Genomic DNA, 20479 nt, shown 5'->3' with positions numbered 1-20479 from the left:
TGACACGATATAAGAAAAAAAGTAAAATAATAACACATAATATCTTATATGGAAGCACGTTTTGTGGTTCGACTTCAGATCAAATTCAAATCAGAAATGCATTAAAAATCGAATCTTTAACCTCCAATACTTTAACTGTTAGGCAACTAATCCCGAAGCGTTAACCGTCCGTTAAAATTTAAACTTTACTTAACCGGTTTTCATTTCCTTCGTCAAATAGAAAGTTTACGACAATACATTCAAGAGATCTTGGTATGTCGAAATCTCGCCATAGAGTAAAAGATAGTAATTTTAGTAAGAAATAAAAATAATTTTGTAATAACCAGTTTTATAATATACTAGCTGACCCGGCAAACTTTGTACCGCCTCAAAATCTATTTATCAAATACATTTCATGTAAAATATAGCCTATGTTACTCGTGGATAATGTAGCTTTCGAATGGTGAAAGAATTTTTAAAATCGGTCCAGTAGTTTTTGAGCCTATTCATTACAACCAAACAAACAAAGTTTTCCTCTTTGTAATATTAGTGTAGAAAAAACGCTTTCTACACTCACATCCCCACATAGAATTCCATGTGTCGTTGGTGCCATGGACGCACACATTGAAAAATACACAAATACCCAGATCCAGAAACAGAAACCTAAATTCATCATTTAGATATCTGTCTGACCGGGAATCGAACCCGGGACCCTCTGCGCGTCAGACTGGTACCGCGGTGACCGCTCCGCCACGCGGGTCGTCAATATAGAAGTAGTAAATGCTCAATCACAACAAATAAGTCCTACCTGAGGTCGATCAGAGTGCCACTACCCTTGAAGACTAAGTTGAAACACTTCGGAAAAGTATGTCTCTTACCACACTTACCAACACAGCAGCGCTTAACACTGTTATAACAAAAATAGGTATGGTGCCGCCGCTGGAGTCGAACCAAAGAGGTTTCTACCAAGGTATAACCGAAGGGTTTGTAAGGGCCTCCACCTCAAGTCCGGCCCTGTACCGCTTCACAAAAAACCACTGTACAATGATATTACCCAGAGCAATTTAGTATGCTAGGATAAGAGAGAGATAGAGCTATGCGAGTGAAGAGGATAGCTGCTGAATGGATCGTCACAGGATTTTTCTTTTTTTTCGAGTAATATAGACGTGATTTCGTACGGGTGTGGTGTCTATACTTTATGGTTTTGGTTGGGATATTCCTGATGATCTATTTATAAAAGTTTTGGGTTCGAGTCCAGCGGAACCACCACTATACTTATGTTATTTATAAGAGTAGCAAACGAGCATGTAAACCACCTTTTTATTTTTAGTATGTATTGTTAAAGCGGTCACCTTTATACATATTCTGTAAAAAAATCAATTGTATATCTATTACGGTATAAGAGGTAGAGCTCTGTGTCAGATGGACGGACGGAGAGACAGACAGACTGACAGACAGACAGCGGAGGCTTAGTAATAGGGTTTCGTTGTTATCCTGTGGGTATGGAACCCTAAAAAAGGTGGCAGAACCCCCCATTGTTCGACTTGACCTTTTTTTTTTATAAAGGGTGTGTATTTTACTTATAAAGGGTGTGGTAGAAAACATACTTTCAAGTCAAGCGTCGCATCTGTAGCCGACATGAGGTAGGAATCTACTGCTGAGGACTAAGCTGCATGCTTGAAAAGGCTGAATAAGAGACTAATAATATTGTATGTAACAACTTTTCTCACTGTTCAAAGCAAATAAATTATCTTTATCTTTAAAAAGCTGCAACGCCTCGGATAAGTATGTCTTTTACCACACTTCAAACCAGAACAGAGCAGCGCTACACTGCTGTTATAACTAGGTGTGGTGGTGGTGCGGAGTCGGACCAATACAATCGTATCCCACCTTTCTCTACCCCATGGTGTCAATAGCCCCGTTTTTTACCCCATACTTTGTGGTGCAGCAGGTTTTATGATGCAGTCTATTACACGTAATAATAAGACGGGGAACTAGTATGGAGGCTTTGTCTAAACACAAATACCTACGCACACATAATGGTGATAGAACTCTCCGGCGGCACCGCCACACCTTTCTGTTATAACAGCAGTGTAGCGCTGCTGTGTTCTGGTTTGAAGTGTGGTAAGAGACATACTTATCCGAGGCGTTCCAGCTTAGTTCCTGAGGTAGCGGCGCATGTGTGGCCGACCTCCGGTAGGAATATCTGCTCCTATCTGGGGTTGATTACAGAAGTCCATACAGCAGTAGCTTACCATCAGGTGGAGCATGTTCGTCTGCTACTCCTATATTATAAAAAAGGACATAGTACACTTTTCATCCCGAAAAAAATGCTATTCCCGAGGGATAGTCGAAGTAAGCGAGGAACGTCGGGTTACCGCTAGTGTCTCTATTCAAAGCATCTAAGCACGAATTTCTTAACGGTCATATTTCGAAGCTTAAAACGAGTTTTACAATGCGTTAGGATGCTGGCTGAGATAAGGTTTGGGTGTACTTACACTCACACATACATGTAACACACACAAACACGTGTAACATAGACAGTTACATATAAACAGTTGTTGATTTTCTATTGAATTTAAAGTTATGTTGTGAGGCGTAGGTGTGGCGCTGGTGCCGCCGGAGTCGAACCAAAAAGGGTTCTCTTCTAACTACCCTCTCTTTCAGTTCTAACTAATTCTATCTGGGATTGATTACAGATGTCCATACGGCAGTAGCTTACCATGAGGTGAAGCATGCTCGTCTGCTACTCCTATCTTATATAAAATTCTCGTGTCACAATGTTAGTTACCGTACTCCTCCGAAACGGCTTTACCGGTTTTCACCAAATTTTATATGCATATTCAGTAGGTCTCAGAATCGGCTATCTATTTTTCATACCCCTAAATGATATGGATTGTTCACCCTTAACATTTCTTTATTTATATGGCAACAACGTTTGCCGGGTCAGCTAGTATTATATAAATATGTTTATAAATGAGGTCGAAGAAGACTCTTACTTTAGTTTAGTTTTTTTAAGGTTTTAAGAAAAGCGTAACAAAAAGTTAATCTGCCGTAACTGTTACGGTATGGAGAGTAAAAGTAGTAACGTAATTTAAATGAAAACGAAAGTAAACTATTATGCTTTTTAACCGACTTTCAAAAGAGGTTATTGTCATCCACTGTGGAAGGTTGTTAGAACGTATCTATGTATAGTCTGATTCATAATTAGGTGTCCAAAATGTAAACAAAGGTGTTGACCTATCAAGAAAATATGTTTCAAATGGTAGTTTCTTATTTTTGACAATATTAAAATAATACAACAATAATAAAATTGTAATCTAAATAAATTAAGATTAATTCACATTTTCTAATATTTATATCACCTAATTTCGTTACATACAGTAATAATAATAAAAAACAAAGTTTATGGTAGAAAATTAAAATGTGATAATGGTAACACAACCGGAATCCAAAACATTTCTTGTGCAATATACGAAAAAGCTTGCTTTAAAATCAATATTAATCTTATACTGTTCTACTGCTGGGCACGGGTCTCCTCTCAGAATGAGAAGGCCTAGTCCACCGCGCTGGACAAGTGCGTATTGGTAGACTTCATATACCTTTGAGAACGTTTTAAGATCTCTCATGTATGCAGGTTTCCTCACGATGTTTTCCTTCACCGTTAGAACAAGTGATAGTTAAAATACGCAAATAATTTTGAAAAATCAGAGGTGCATGGGATTTGAACCTCGGACCCCTCGATTGTGATACCCCGTTCCGACTAGGCTATCATTGCTTCTAATTTCGGAATAAAAATAATATTTTACATATTTTTTTTGACTTGTTACCCAAAGAGGGCCTACGGAACCCTATAACTACCTTACTTTCTTGAATATTTAAAAGCCAAAATTACAAGTATTGAAAGCCAAATTGGCTTTCAATACTTGTAATTTTGGCTTTGATGCAATTGAAAAAGATTTTTGGAGTAAATTTCTATAATTTTCTGGTAACACTACCACAAAGGCGCCAAAGCTTTTGTGTTTAAAAAAGGCGGTACAAAATGGCTGCCTTCAATACCTTTTCAGAATGCTAATTGGTCTGTTATTTTGAATGCGTTTTGGTGTAATGAACTAAGGGTTCACTTTTTAACTAAGTTGGAATACTAACTAAGATTTATCTTTAACTAAGTTAGGTAAGGACTAAGTTAGTACTACAAAGAGTTCAAAGTTGTCATTTTTGAACTAAGTTGGGGTAAAAACTAAGGTCTAATTTGGAACACCTTATGTAATGTATGTTCCTTATCAAAAATTTCATCTCAGCTGCATACTCATTTACATTAAAAAAATGATTAAAATTCAATTCTCATAAATAAAAAAAATCGAAATCAACCTTTTTCCAAACAAACAAAAAACAATTAAAAGCAAATATAACCAAAAATCGATACAACATTCGATAACAAAACCAATTACAGATTAAAATTGTATCAACTCTAATTTAGCTATAGAATTTTCACAGATAAAACAAAATTTATTGCCGATTTTGTTTTATCTGTGGCAATAAAGTCTATTGTTTGCAATAAAAAGGCGGGGACGCCATTAGGGTGACGTCACCTGCGTTTGGGGGGAAATTTATTGCGAAATATGTTCAATCAAAAATTGTACTAATTCTATCAGAAATAAGGAATATATTGCCGAATAGTATATTTTATTGATTTTATATCGATCAATTATCACAATGGCGTGAAAATGAACTTTCGAAGTTAGTTTTATTTAGATTATGATAGAGCCATTGCGGTCATATATTAGTAAAGATTACTCACTCCTAACAAGAAAATGTACCCAGTTTTGAGAATTGAATTGTTTCGAGAGTTGCGTAAAAAAGTTTTGCCACGTCTCCGTGTTAAAATGTCCCTAAAATATTTGAAATAATTATTTATTTATTATGTAAATTACGCAGTATTACTTATTTTTTCGTAAATTTTCTCTAAAAATGATTTTATTTGTCAAGAATTAAAAAAAAAGATAGAGATGCTAAGAGACGCTACTTCCACGACTCACTTGTCAACCGTAGTTCCGCTGAGGTTTGGAAATTCCTTAAATCAGTAGGAATTCGCAAAAGCTCGCCTGTTGTTGATAGTGACATGGATCTAAACCGCTTAAACAAACATTTCTCTTTATCGCCGTCTTGTTTGGATCCAGCCACTAAGAGCAACACGTTAATCTCTCTATTAAATTCTCCCAAGCCAGCTTGTCCGCCATTTAACCTCACGGTAGCTACGGAAGAAGACGTTAAAACATCGATTAAGTCGATTACTTCGGCCGCGGTTGGAAATGACAATTTGTGCTCAAAAATGATCTCGTTAATCCTTGAAAATATCCTTCCTGTGATTTCTCATATTTTGAATTTTTCCTTATCGTCCTGTACATTCCCTTCAGCCTGGAAACTGGCTAACATCACCTCTGTGCCGAAAATAGCAAACCCTGACTCATTGTCGGATTTTCGTCCCATCTCAATATTGCCTTTTCTTTCTAAAGTACTTGAGCACATTGTCCATAAACAACTTTCATCCTTTCTATCTGATAACTCTCTCCTTAGCCCTTATCAGTCTGGTTTCCGGCCCGGTCATAGCACCGTAACTGCGCTGCTAAATGTCACAGATGATATTCGCTGGGCGATTGAAAGGAAATCTATAACTGTATTAATTCTGTTAGACTTTAGCAGTGCTTTTACTTCCGTGGACTTCGATATCCTTACCGGAATTCTCAGTTCAATTAACGTCTCACCTTCTGCCGTCACATGGTTTAATTCCTATCTTCGAGGACGGTCGCAGCGGGTCCATCAGGGGGGGCATTTCTCGGACTGGTGTGATCTCTCTGCGGGCGTTCCTCAAGGTGGCGTTCTCTCTCCGTTGCTTTTCTCTATTTTTATTAACTCCATTACAAAAATTATATCCTCAAACTTCCATCTCTATGCAGATGATCTGCAGTTATACCGTCACTTTGCGGTGCCCAACGCCTTTAGTGAAATTAGTAAACTGAATGACGATCTTCTCCGAATTAGTGAATGGGCTAAGGAATTTGGAATTTTGATTAATCCAAGTAAAACACAAGCCATCATTATTGGTAGCAAATATTATCGCAAACAACTGGATCTAACAACACTACCAAAATTAGTCGTTGATGGCACTCACATTCCGTATTCTAATACAGTGAAGAATCTTGGCATTATTCTGGACTCAAACTTATCATGGGATGCTTATGTGCGGGAGGTGAGCCGTAAAGTCCACTATACTTTGCACTCGCTTAAATGCCTTCAAGGTTTTTTGCCCTTTAGAACTAAAATTTCTCTATCTCAAACTCTCATTCAGCCGATTTTAGATTACGCGGACGCGTGCTATTTGGATGCTACAGAGGAGTCATTAAATAAACTTGAGCGCTTGCAAAATCTTTGTATTAGATTCATTTTTGGTCTACGAAAATTTGATCATGTCTCTCATTTCCGCAAGGATCTCAAGTGGCTCCCAATCCGATTTCGCAGGAATACTCGAATTCTCTGTCTCCTCTATAATATCTTGAAAAATCCATCCTCTCCTTCGTACCTGCAGCATCGTTTTTCATATGTACGGCCTTCTTTGGCACCCTGCAGGTCACATCTTAAATCTCTGTTAAATTACCCATCCCATAAAACTTCTCTCTATTCCCACTCCTTCTCTGTTCATGCAGTTAGACTGTGGAATTCACTGCCGCCTAATATTCGTCTCTCTAAGACTATCTCTATATTTAAAAGAAGAGTTAGAGAACATTATCTATCACTTTCATAAAGAATATTATTATATTTATTATTTTTATATTATATTTGTTTACATTGTATATTTATATATATTATACTTATTTATATTATATATTTATTATTATATTTATTAGATATATCATTTAGTAATTATTAGTATTATTATTATTTGGTATGTTTTTTTTTTTCTGTTTTTGCACACTAATTTTGCTTTTCGCATGCACATTCCTGTCCCAGGGTTGCTGGAAGAAATTCCATTTAGGAATAAGCAATCCTTTGTACATCATTTCTTTCTCTTCTGTATTGTTATCTTTTTTTTTTGTGTACAAAAACTTATTAAATAAAATAAATAAATAAAAAGAACTTACTAATAAGCCGTTTGTGGCTTCATTCAATTTCAAGGCGGCGAAGTATCTTTACTAATCTATGTTATAAGGTTTAGAAATAGCAAACGAGTATGCAGTCAACTTAAAGGTGAGTCACCGTATGGACATCTGTAATCAAACCCAGATAGGCTGCCTAAGGTCGGCCACATCGTTGCTATTTCTGAGGACCAAGTTGGAACATCTACGCTAATGTCTCTCCCTTCAAACCAGAGTACAGCAGCGCTACATTGCTGTTATAACAGTAATAGATGTGACAACGGTGCCTTCGGAGTAAGACCACGAAAGTTCTACCACCTTCACTAAAACTATTGAACTAAAGTTACGTTTAAGTCCTCAGGGATAGCTAAACTATCACTGACCTCAGATAGAACTCCAATCCTATCTGAGGTTGATTATAGATGTCCAATGACGACTTACCATTAGGTGAACATACTGATTTGCGACTTTTATTTAATAAAAAGTGACTTAAATAAATTTCTGACGCAACACACGTTTTTATTTATTTAAACTAAAAACTAAAGAACTAAACCAGCTTCCTATTACCTAAAAAGGAGTTATCAACATTTATATATTCTAACTGCACTATTAACTCCTTAGTTATAATAGAAAAAAGTATGGAATCTCAAATAGAAGAGACCTTATAAGCCTCTCATACATAGAGATACAATTAAAATGGAATGCAGTGTGAATGAGACAGACTATCGGATCTCTCTTTCTAATAGACGAGGATATCCGAGCTACAGTAACCAAATTATTGTCCCACCTCTGGATTCGATGTCTATTAGAGTTGAAAATCGCTGAACAAACATAAAAAAAACATATATACGGTCGAATTGAGTAACCTCCTCCTTTTTTGAAGTCGAAAATACTAGACATTTCTAATAGTGAGCAAATTAGACCGTCGCTATTTTATACTGTTTTTTTTCATTTCAGTTTTATTTAAGTTAACAAAATAAAGGCATTTAGAAATGCATTATTTAAATTTACAATAAACTGACTATTTATATTAATAAAACATGTAAATAATAATCCTAATAATAAAATAAGTTATTTATTTTAAATGCGTTCCTTAAGTTTACAATAAAATGTATAATTGTTTTAAATTTGTTATTTTTATATGCACTCTATTTAGGTCACTCATTTTTCCACTTCAATATTTTAAGTAACTATAATTTAAAGTTATTTAACTAACTCAGCCTAAATTAAAAGTAGTTTCTATTAATCCAAGTTTTGATACAGTCACCCCCGAAATAACAATGAACCCTCGTGTACGATCGATAGTACATTGAACTCAACAGATGTGTGGGTAGGGGTAGCTACTGATATGTGACGGGCAGTTGTTACAAAAAACTAACTAACTAAACTGTTAGTTAGAAATTACTGAACAAACTGGTATATTGTATAGTCCGCGTAAACTGCTGCTTTGAAGGTGGTAGAACCCTTTGTGGTTCGACTCCGGCGGCACCACCGCCACATCTATTTCTACCTAATAACAGCAGTGTTAGGCGCTGCTGTGTTCTTGTTTGGAGGGTAAGGGAGACAGACTTTTCCGAGGCGTTCCAGCTTAGTCCTCAGGGGTAGGGGCGCATCTGTGGCCGACCTCAGGAAGGAACATCTAATCCTATCTGGGGTCCATGTCACAGAGATGTCCATGGGCGGCAGTAGCCACTTACCATCAGGTGGACTGCATGCTCGTCTGCTACTCCTATATTATATAAAAAAGTATATGCTGCTGATTTTATAAGATTAGCAAACGAGAATGCAGTCCACCTGATGGTAAGTCACTGTATGGACATCTGTACTCCATATAGAGCAGCTTCTACCTGAAGCCGATCATCTACGATGGCCGCCGATGTGTAAGTCAGTCCGTATAAATGACTCGAATGATTTTCTAAAAAAGCTTAGACGTTACGGAAACTCTTATCGTTAATGATAATTAACGATTTATTGGGATAGTCTGCGCCAAACTGCTAGTCCGCTCTGAAGTTGTTGCGAGGCGTAGTCATACAATTGCTATGGCGACGCAATTTATTTCTATATTCAGAGCGGACTAACAGTTTTACGCGGACTTTACTTACCATCAAGTAGATTGCTCGTTTCTTATGTTAAAAAATACGTAATATTTTTTTGTTTTATTTTAATATCATAAGGTCCATTGTTGCTTATAATAACGTATAAACGGCCACAAATCTGAAAGGTCAATGCTAAATATGCAATGTGCCGTGACCGTATCGTTTTAAAACAGACCCATGATGTAAGAATTGGCGGGAAGTTGCAATAAAAATATTTTAAGGATGATTAAAAAAAATGATAAAACAATGTGAATTATAATATAATTTATTACGCAATATTCCTGATGCAAAGAGGCATGTAAATAGCATTAGAATTTATTGAACCAAAATATTAATAGTAATTAAAAATAATAAATTCTAAATAACTTTTGCCGAATAGAAAAATTGTTATTGTAATTTTCAAAGATTTCGGAAAGGTTACAAAATATTTTTTAAATAGCATTCTATCTCGATAGACATTTATGTCGACTTTAGATTTCCATTTACTTAGACATTTAAATTTAGATATTTATTTTTAATGCAAATAAAAATCGTGTTTATATAAAATATTTTTAACGAATTCTCATTTTATATTTTACGAATGTAATTCCTGATCAGAACTTAAAATATATTTTAGAATTCTCATTACGTATTTTAGTAATGTAATTCCTGGTCTCATTTCTTTTTCAAAAAACTACATAATGTACCAATTAAACTTGCAACTAAACAAAACCAGTCACAGAAAAATAAGTCATAGAAAATTATAATTTGTATTTTATCTACGATCCTAGAAATTAAATCATTTGCCGCTGCCGCCTATACCTCGGTCAAGCATCAACCGTGACGCGCCGTTAACGTAAATAACGTACGTTAACGGGATAACGCATATGGCGTTATTTACATAACGTCAATGTAACGTCAACGTGTAACGTCTCCTCACTAAACACTACTGTAAAAATACCATAAAGAAAGTTTTAGTACTATGAGAATTGTGAAGAATCAGAATTCCATTGTTAAGATCAATTTACGTTGTTATTGTCGAAGACGCGAAAATTTTACGTAATTTTGTGATTTTTTTTAATTTTTGTCGGTTTTATAGCAGCTAACAGGAAAATAAAAGCTGTTTCATAGATTAAACACACAGATTAGTAAAGATACTTCGCCGCCTTGAAATTGAATGAAGCCACAAACGGCTTATTAGTAAGTTCTTTTTTTGAATTCTTGACAAAAACATTTTTAGAGAAATTTTACGAATAAATAACTAGTACTGCATAAATTACATAATAAATAAATAATTATTTCAAATATTTTAGGGACATTTTAGCACGGAGACGTGGCAAAACTTTTTTACGCAATATTTCAATTCTCAAAACTGGGTACATTTTCTTGTTAGGAGTGAGTAATCTTCACTAATCTATGCGAATCCAACGACACCTCATATGTTTAAATTCGTCAAAAAATCATTATTTCACGCATTTTTAGAGCTTATATTTTATGTCGTTTTATTCAGATGCTGCGCAATATAAAATAATAAGTTAATTATCTATGTATTTAGCAGATTTAAACAAGTTATGAAATCGACGCATTTACAGCAGTGTTAGGCGCCGCTGTGTTCCGTTTTGTAGGGTGTAAGGGAGACAGACTTTTCAGAGGCGTTCCAGCTTAGTCCTCAGGGGTAGCAGCGCATCTGTGGCCGACCTCAGGTAGGAAATTAGGAATATCTAATATCTGGGGTTGATTACAAATGTCCATGTGCGGCAGTAGCCTACCATCAGGTGGATTGTATGCTCGTCTGCTACTCCTGGATGATAAAAAAAAGTTACGAGCATAATGAATACCTACACTAATATTATAAAGAGGAAAACTTTGTTTGTTTGATTGTAATGAATAGGCTCAAAAACTACTGGACCGATTTTAAAAATTCTTTCACCATTCGTAAGCTACGTTATCCACGAGTAACATAGGCTATATTTTATTTGAAATATATTTGATAAATGGATTTAGAGGCGGTACAAAGTTTGCCGGGTCAGCTAGTTGAAAATAAATAACGTATTTAGAATATCTCCGTAAGTTTTATTACATAATAATACATCTGTAGTGTACATTTTAATATTAGCTGTGTTAAGTGATAGGGGTCCATTGTCAGTGGTATAGACAACCGCAGTGATATTGTCTATGATCTTTTATCTTTTTTATATTTCACGTGGTTAATGGCTTTGCTTTTTTATTGACAATTAGAATATGCTGATGTGGATGCTGGTGTTTTAGCTGAAAATAGGCAAATAAGAGAGAATTTAACAGAAAATAAATATTTTAAAAATGTATAAAGAGATTTTGGTCTGACTTGGCTAAATGTAAAAGATATTGCAGTCCATCTGATGGTAAGTGGCTAATGCCGCCCATAGACATCTGTAATCAACCTCCGATAAGATTACAATCCTACCTAAAGTCAGCCACAGATACGTTGCTAATCCTAAGTTGGAACGTCTCGGATAAGTATGTCTCTTACCACACTTCAAACCAGAACACAGCAGCGCTACACTGCTGTTATAACAGAAATAGGTGTGACGATGGTGCGGCCGGCAGATTAAAATACGTTTTGACCCAAATCGATTTAAAATAATTAAAAGCACACTCTTATCACAATGACCCACTTATCTTTGTCCAAATTAATTTATAACGAGCATTCTGATAAAGTTTGCAATAAAATGTTAGTTTAAAACTATTTTCAAACCAGAACACAGCAGCGCTACACTACTTATACGGCAGAAAGGTGTCTCCAAATTCAAATATCATTTCATAGATTACTAGCTGACCCGGCAAACGTTGTGTTGCCATATAAATAAAAAAATGTTAAGGGTGAACAACTCTTATCAAATAGGGGTATGAAAATAGATAGCAGCCGATTCTCAGACCTACTGAATAGGCATATAACATTTGGTGAAAATCGGTAAAGCCGTTTCGGAGGAGTACGGTAACTAACATTGTGACACGAGAATTTTATATATAAGATATCAACTATTCAAAATTGATTCATATAGAACGCTTTTTGAACGTCAACAATCTACCACCGCTTCGGAAGGTGTTTCGCAATGGAGAAGCGGCTAAAGAAATTCCATAATTGTGTAAATTTGCATCATTTCGGATACTAGCCGAATAGTTTTATAAAAAATGCAGCTGAAAATAAACTTCTACGTAATAGAATATTTTATTATTTTCAAATATCGAATTCTAGAATGATTCATAAAGAAACAACATAATAAAATGTAAATTTAGAATGAATTGTCACAACGTAAAATCGATACAAGGGAATATGAACAGTATTACATATGAATAAGATTACATAAGATTCAGTTTGCTTTGCATGTTTATTGATATTGTCGTTATTTATGCGTCTGTGGCATAGAATTGCAAATTTCATTCATAAAATTATATCCAATTCGTACTGTGTTGCTAGTTTCGTTAAATTTGCACTATTTCAAGGGGATTAAAACTATTTTTTTTTATGATTTGGGTTATCTTTGTGTTGTGTTGGGTTATATTTATTTTATTCAATCTCAATTTAAGCTCAAGTGAAATTGAGGCATATTGAAGGTCTAAAAATAACTCCATATTATTACTAATTCGAAAAGATCTTGTGGTTTAATAAAAGGAAGCTGTGGTTAAAGGCTAGTAAGGCCAAATAAATCAAGTATAACACTTTGTTTTACACAAAAAATATTTTCAAAATATATAGATATAAATTATAATTTTATAGTCATCGCTAAGTTGTAATTTGAAATCTATTGAAATTTCTTTGTTATTTCATTACCGTTATACTAATATGTTTTTAAGATACCTACAGTGGCTATATCGCTTTTGCATATTCTAATTAACATACTTATCCGTCACGCAAGTTACGAGTTCAATTCCCGGTCAGATATACATTTATTAGACATTTTTAAAGGATTGAGGAAGCAGACGTATGCAGTCCATCTGAAGCTAAGTGGTCACTACAAATCACACCTGTAACTAACTATAGAACAGGTTCTACCTGAAGCCGATCACATGTTGCCACGTAAGGACTAAGTTAGTCACATATGTAATGACCGCCTTACTTTCCTCTAAATCTGGGTGGGGTAATTTCTACTATGCTTTTATTAGCTTAACCCATAGATTAGTAAAGATTACTCACTCCTAACAAGAAAATGTACCCAGTTTTGAGAATTGAAATTGTTGCGTAAAAAAGTTTTGCCACGTCTCCGTGCTAAAATGTCCCTAAAATATTTGAAATAATTATTTATTTATTTATTTATTATATAAATTACGCAGTATTAGTTATTTATTCGTAAATTTTCTCATAAAATGACTTTTACTTGTCAAGAATTCAAAAACAGAACTTACTATAATAAGCCGTTTGTGGCATCATTCAATTTCAAGGCGGCGAAGTATCTTTACTAATCTATGGCTTTACCTGTATGCTTTAGGTATGTAACGGAATCTTTGAACTCGATGTTCACCCACTTTGAACGATCAGATTAATTAAAATTTTTGAACAATTATCAAGAACAATGACAATTATTATCTTTGCGCTCTCGTATCCATATATCGCATACAAGAAATCGTTATTTTAAAGCCTTCTTAGTAAACGTCAACGGCTTTTTAACCCGTTGCCTGAAACGTGCTCCAAATTATTATAGATGCTGACATCACTACGTTTCCCGCCGGACGATCGTCTATCTCTGTCACAGCGCGTAGGAGTGAGGGGGTTAGATATATAAACATGGCTCCGGTTCCTCAACCACTCGTCTACGTCATAACGTTCTTTCATTGATAAGCGTGTTCAAATTATCTTAAACATGCATAAAATTTGTTATAAATGGGATGTACTGTAGAAAATATACATTTGTTTCGCTGCAATACTATGCCAGGATGGATATATTTAAGAGAATGTGACTTAACGTCTATGTACTGTATGTGGTACTATGTACCTCATTAGCCTCGGGTACAGGTTATCCTACCACAAAACGGTTTTATATCTAAACAGCGCCACCTATCGGTTTCAAAAGTATCCTAGAAGTAAGCTAGAACGAACAATACATAGACAATATTTCATTGAAATCTGTTAAGCAGTTTCGGGAATCAGCGTGCAAGGATACATATGGTTTTTATGTGCTAAGATCGCCCAGATTACGACATTTTTAACATATTTATCATCTTAGTAAATCACTAGCAATGTGTGTGTTAGAAGAGGCGCCATCTTATTAAAGAAACACAGCTAGTAATACCACGAACTACGAATGAAGCATTTAAATATCCAACCGTCGCCTCTCACTTTCATTCAACGAAATAGAAAACTTTCGCGCGCAAAACGTCTTAGGATGATTGCACACTATGCTGATATTTAATCTTAATCTCTTCATAAACCTGAAGTAGGTTTGTAGGAATTTGCAGGCGTTGACTAGTGTGTAACCCGTCTGGTGGTCAGTCAGTTGTATGAACATCTTTAATAGTCAATACTAGGATTTTATATTGACATTAGGTACTTCAATGAGTACTTTATATCAAGGACTAAGTTGGAAGGCCTCGTGTTGCAGTATCTGCCTTTAAACTTACGATCGTAGCGCTTAACACTGCTATTTTCATAACTTAAGAAGATTTAACATTGCTTAACATATTTTAGGCTCTAAAAAAGGGGAAATCATGATTAAAAGTTATTTTGAAGGAGTTACCGAAAGAACCTATCGTACGACTGGCAAGGAGGTAGCTTCCACTTTAGTGTTAAGTTTTAAAGTTAATTTTAATTTCCTACTTATCCATAGCTAAGCCTGAGGTGAACAGACTACACCACTTCAAGGTTACATGACGTAATGCGTATAAGAAAGAGTTTTTTTGTTAAACTTATTATTAGAGTAAGGGACTTGCTAGCGAAAGAATTCACATTAGGTGCCGTGTGACATTAATTTATGGCATTTTAACGAGGTTTTGTAGGTTATTGATACCAGACCCATGTGTACCAAATTTAAAAATTATAGGTTATTTTAAAACAGAAAAATGGTGAATTCTGTACCTTTTAAAGTTTAACACAGAAAATGATGACTTTTGTACCTTTAAGAGGTTGAAATTCCATGATTTTCCATTTGATTTATATGTAGATTTAATCGTTTTCAGGCAAGTAGGCAGGTCTATGTTAAGTAAAAAATAATAACGTCAAAACCTGCAAATTAGAATTAAAGAACAGAAGTGCCTAGATTTAAAATTAACTTAAATTAATCTGGGAATTGAATAATTTTTGAACATGAATAGTTTAAGCAAAAATTGATAAGAGTTTTCGCAGTGGTGGAGCTTATATTTATGGTTATATATATCTACATTTGCCATATTTCCGTACTTTTGGTTTTCCGGCGTTTAAATTTAATTCACACTTAATTCTTTAACGTTTGCTCTTACTTAGAATTGAAACAAAGGTTTAAAATAACCATAAATCACAAAAACGTGTGCTGCACATGGGATATATTTAATTTTGATTTTAGAGACGTTTGAAGACATTTGTTGAAAAATAACTGGAAGCCACACCTAAAGTAATAATTGAATTAATTAATTAATAAGAAATTAGTAATAAATACGTTATATAGTTATCGATCGATAGCATGTGAAGTGTTATAACTTCTATTAAGATTTATGATTTTAATACAAACACAAGAATTAAACAAAGTTAATCACCAATTTAAAACGTATGTACAAGAAATACGAAATATTTTCGAAAAAGTATTTAGTAGTTAAAGCACATAGCAACGGTTACTATAATTTAAATTTGACAATACTTTGAATGATTAAATAAATATGTATTTTCAATAATAAATATTTATAACAAAAGGTATAAGAAAAATATTTAAGTATTAGGAATTTGGGAAATAGAATTCCGTAAAATTGCAACACATAAAAATCTATGAATGACATCACTACGCAACGGTCATATTTAAAAAATATATTTTAACAGAATTTTGTCGGTTAAATATTTCATTCATTTGTTTTCTATTTTCAAATAATTTTTAAAATATTTTTCCTCTGGTATTTAAACAAGTTTTAACACATTTTAGGAGTAAAATGCCAGCATTTTGGCATACATTTTTTTATTTCGTAAACATTGGCATAACGTAATAAAAAACATTATTCAATTTACGAATTAAAAAAAACTTACCCCGAGCATTGGCAGTTCACTTCACAGTCTTGGCTGCTTTCGCCCCACATGTTAAATCAAAACACTAACTCTTTAACACAAATAATACTAAAACAAGTCCATTTTATTTATTTCCAGTCTTACACAGCTGTTTTTTATTATAATAATTTTATTTACGTTAAGTTTGTCCGTGCAAACCGTCTCTCTCGGACGGGAGTACGACACTGACTGAATTCTGAATGATGATAGATCCCCCCGTATCCTACTTCCCTCGCCCGAAGGAGGGCGGGGTGAGTTAGGGTTGCAAACGTAGAAACTTTCTACTAAATTGGTAATTTTATTTTTTCTAGCATTATGATTAATTTTGGTTGAAAAATACCACATTTCATAGGTTACAGATCGCTTAGAAGTTACAACAGTCTGCCAAAACACCTAAGTGTTATACTAGATGTTATTTAAAATTAATATTATGCTACAAAAATGTAAAAAAATATGTATGTGTTATTAATTGCATTAACTTTATATTTAGAACAATAAAATGAAAAAAATGAAATGGTTTATGAAAAAAGTAATATTAATAAAATTGTGACAACATTGTGAAGTGCGTACTTGTATTCTGTGATAAACTAATGTTGTGCTAAAAATCGAAATTTCTGCCTACTAACATTTCGATTATTTTTTTCTTTTTCTGCATTTCTGATCTATTGCTACTCTAAAGTTGAATATTTACCATAGATATGTATACATATCTCACCGCCTTGTAATTGAAGGAAGCCAATAAATGCCTTAAATGGCTGACAATGTGTCAGCCGTTTAATGGCTATCATGGCGTAATTTACGCGGAACAATGCCGACATGTACAGTTAAGTGGTGAGAAATATGGTTTCATTCGTAAATGGTCTAAAAACTACATTTTTTTAATATTTTTCAAACACTTAAATAGACTAAACTGGTTACATTTCTTGTTAGGAGTGAGTAATCTTTATGAAGAACCTACTTAAACAATACAACACAAAAGTGTTTTTGAAATGTAAACTTGATTATGAACATAATTCTATATCGGAGTGGATACTCCGTCATATTCCGTTCAGCAATTTTTAATATTAGATTAGTAAAAATTACTCACTCCTAACAAGAAAATGTACCCAGTTTTGATAATTAAAATAGTTGCGTAATAAAGTTTTGCCACGTTTTATTTATTATGTAAATTACGCAGTATTAGTTATTTATTCGTAAATTTTCACTAAAAATGTTTTTATTTGTCAAGAATTCAAAAAAAGAACTTACTAATAAGCCGTTTGTGGCTTCATTCGATTTCAAGGCGGCGAAGTATCTTTACTAATCTGTGCATCTGGACATTATTATCTAGTATTAGTTAGAAACTAACGGCATATATAAGGTAGCGTACCTGATACACAGATGTTTACCTTTCAAAACAATGATAAGACGCCATGCGATCAAACAAAGCTATACCCGTTTCAAACAAAACAGCATCCCAAGAAAAGCAAATAAAATTCAACAATTCCTAACTCTAGTTGGCCAGCTTTTAAAAAATACGGATTTTGCACCCATTTCACCCAGACACATCATAAATATTACTTAATCCACGAAACAATGAAACTAAACATTGAAATTCTACTGTTTTTACTCTTTTGTTTCATACAGATGGCGTTTGCATTGCGTTTTATGGCGTTAAAACGAAATATGTTTTATTTCTTTAGCGATAAGATTCATATAACGTGTTTTTGACTCAAAAGTAAGTGAAATGTTATTCAACAAGATTAGTACGGTTAATTATATTGTTTTGTTTCTTACGCGGTAAGGTTTATTTGACACAACCCGACTATATTAGCTATTTTATAAGTTAACAGACATAGATTAGTAAAGATACTTCGCCGCCTTGAAATTGAATGAAGCCACAAACGGCTTATTAGTAAGTTCTTTTTTTTTAATTCTTGAAAAATAAAAACATATTTAGAGAAAATTTACGAATAAATAACTAATACTGCATAATTTAGATAATAAATAAATAATTATTTCAAATGTTTTAGGGACATTTTAGCACGGAGAGGTGGCAAAACTTTTTTACGCAACTATTTCAATTGTCAAAACTGGGTACACTTTCTTGTTAGGAGTGAGTAATCTTTACTAATTTATGTTAAGAGATGGCAGAAGTAAAACACGAATAATACAACCATTATAACATTTTTTTTTTGTTTTTTAGAACGCAAAATTCTGTTTTAAGCCTAAAATTTTCTATATTCGAAGTCTAGACATATTAATTATAGTCGTTTAAAGTATTTGTTGAACAGAATAAACTTAAATCTAAATTATATTTTACTACGCTTTTCTTGACCTGTATGTATATATGTAACGGAATCTTTGAACTCGATTTTTACCCACTTTGAAAGGTCCGATTAATTTAAAATTTTGAACAATTATCAAGAACCGATGACAATACATGATTTTAATAATTTTGTCCTGTTATCCTAATCAGAATTAACGATTTTTACTAAGCCCTTTTAGCGTGGTTTTTAGTTTTTAAACGGTAATTTATGATAATATAAAATCTTACACGAACTAATCCTTTAATAGTTAAACTGAAATTTTTACCAAAAATTTTGATAAAATTCAAAACTTTCTTCGTTTCCCTGAAATTTTGCTCAATATTGCAATAAATTTTAGGAGTATGCAATATTTTATATACTGTTATCGCGTTGTTTCGAGACATTAGATAAGGCCACAATTAAGTTAATAAACTTATTTTCGAAAAATTTGGTAACTTTTTGAATTTATACACTGGCCACGCCGGGCAACCCGCCGGAGCCTAACTGGATCTACCATATGTAAACAAAAATCACCTTTATTCCTTCGAAATAAAACTGAAATTACTTATCGTATCTTCAAAAGGAATGTCACACAAAAATCATATGGGAATGAAATCCTGTTTCCACTTACACTTGGACACTATCAAAGTGTGCTTTACATTGTAAGAATAAAGTTGAAAATCAGTTATTTCATCAAAAAAGTTGGTACACCACGCACCTAAACAATTCAAAGTTAAATCATATGGTTGTTTGTTTCATGTGCACTTAACATTTACGAAATAATATCGATATTTCTTTATTTAATCCGCCAAAAACAGTTCGAGAAATCGTTATGAGTTTATTAAATTTGAAAACAAGCTCTTATTTTGTTTATAATTAAGTTTAAAATATCATTGATTATACTAAACATACCGTACTTATTCTTATTTAAGGTGGCAAAACTCTTTTTGGTTCGACTCCGGGCAGCACCGCCACCCCTATTTCTGTCTTATAACAGCAGTGTAGTGCTGCTGTGTTATAGTGTTAATGTCTCCCATTTTGTCCGAGGCGTTCCAGCTTAGTCTTCAGGGGTAGCGGTGCATCTGTGGCCGACCTCGGGTAGGAATATAATTCTATCTGGGGTTGATTATAGATGTCCATGGGCGGCAGTAGCCACTTACCATTGGCATGCTAGTCTGCTACTTCTATATTATATAAAGAAAACTATATTATATAAATTTAAGAAACCTAAATACGGCGATATGTTACGTATAAACGTCAGACTATGGTCAATATTCTATAATGATAAGTGATAAAACAATGAAGCAAATGTCATAAATAAGTATTTAAGTATATTCCTTTTAACGGAATTCCGGTAAGTGGAATTTATGAAATTAATTACGATACTAATAACTTTATTAGGTGCAATATGTTTACACTTTGTTGTTGCCAATACGTAATATATCAAAATCTCATTTAAAAAATGTAGCAAGATTTACTTGTATGGCAAGTTATTAAAAAGCTGAAGTGACTTCCATATTAGAACGGAATAAAGTGTAATCCTTACTTAATATTATAAATCCGAAAGTAACTCTGTCTGTCTGTCTGGTTGTCTCTTCTTCACGCCTAAACCACTGAACCGATTTTCATGAAATTTTGTACAAAGATAGTGTGAGACCCGAGAAAGGACATAGGATAGTTTTTATCCCGGAAATCCCACGGGAACTAGAGATGGCGATCTAAGATCGATTAATCAGAGAATCGATCTTTTGGACCCAAAACATCGATTATTTTAATCGATATTAGTAAGGATTGAATCGTAAACTA

At 33.8% G+C, this 20479-nt stretch overlaps 1 protein-coding gene across 1 annotated transcript in view; it reads right to left on the bottom strand.

Annotated features, from left to right (window-relative positions):
- Positions 1 to 16579, bottom strand: part of Cdc25 (cell division cycle 25) — a 47541-nt gene extending 30962 nt beyond the window's left edge. The window contains exon 1 of the mRNA XM_073090617.1: positions 16368 to 16579. Coding sequence (XP_072946718.1) covers positions 16368 to 16417 — 50 coding nt within the window. The 5' untranslated portion in view covers positions 16418 to 16579. The remainder of the gene's footprint in view (positions 1 to 16367) is intronic.
- Positions 16580 to 20479: the final 3900 nt, after the last annotated feature.

Source organism: Epargyreus clarus, unplaced genomic scaffold, assembly GCF_041222505.1.
Source record: "Epargyreus clarus isolate Ecla_fem2 unplaced genomic scaffold, WU_Ecla_fem_2.2 ptg000033l, whole genome shotgun sequence".
NCBI lineage: Eukaryota > Metazoa > Arthropoda > Insecta > Lepidoptera > Hesperiidae > Epargyreus > Epargyreus clarus.
This window is presented reverse-complemented; position numbering and strand designations above follow the sequence as displayed.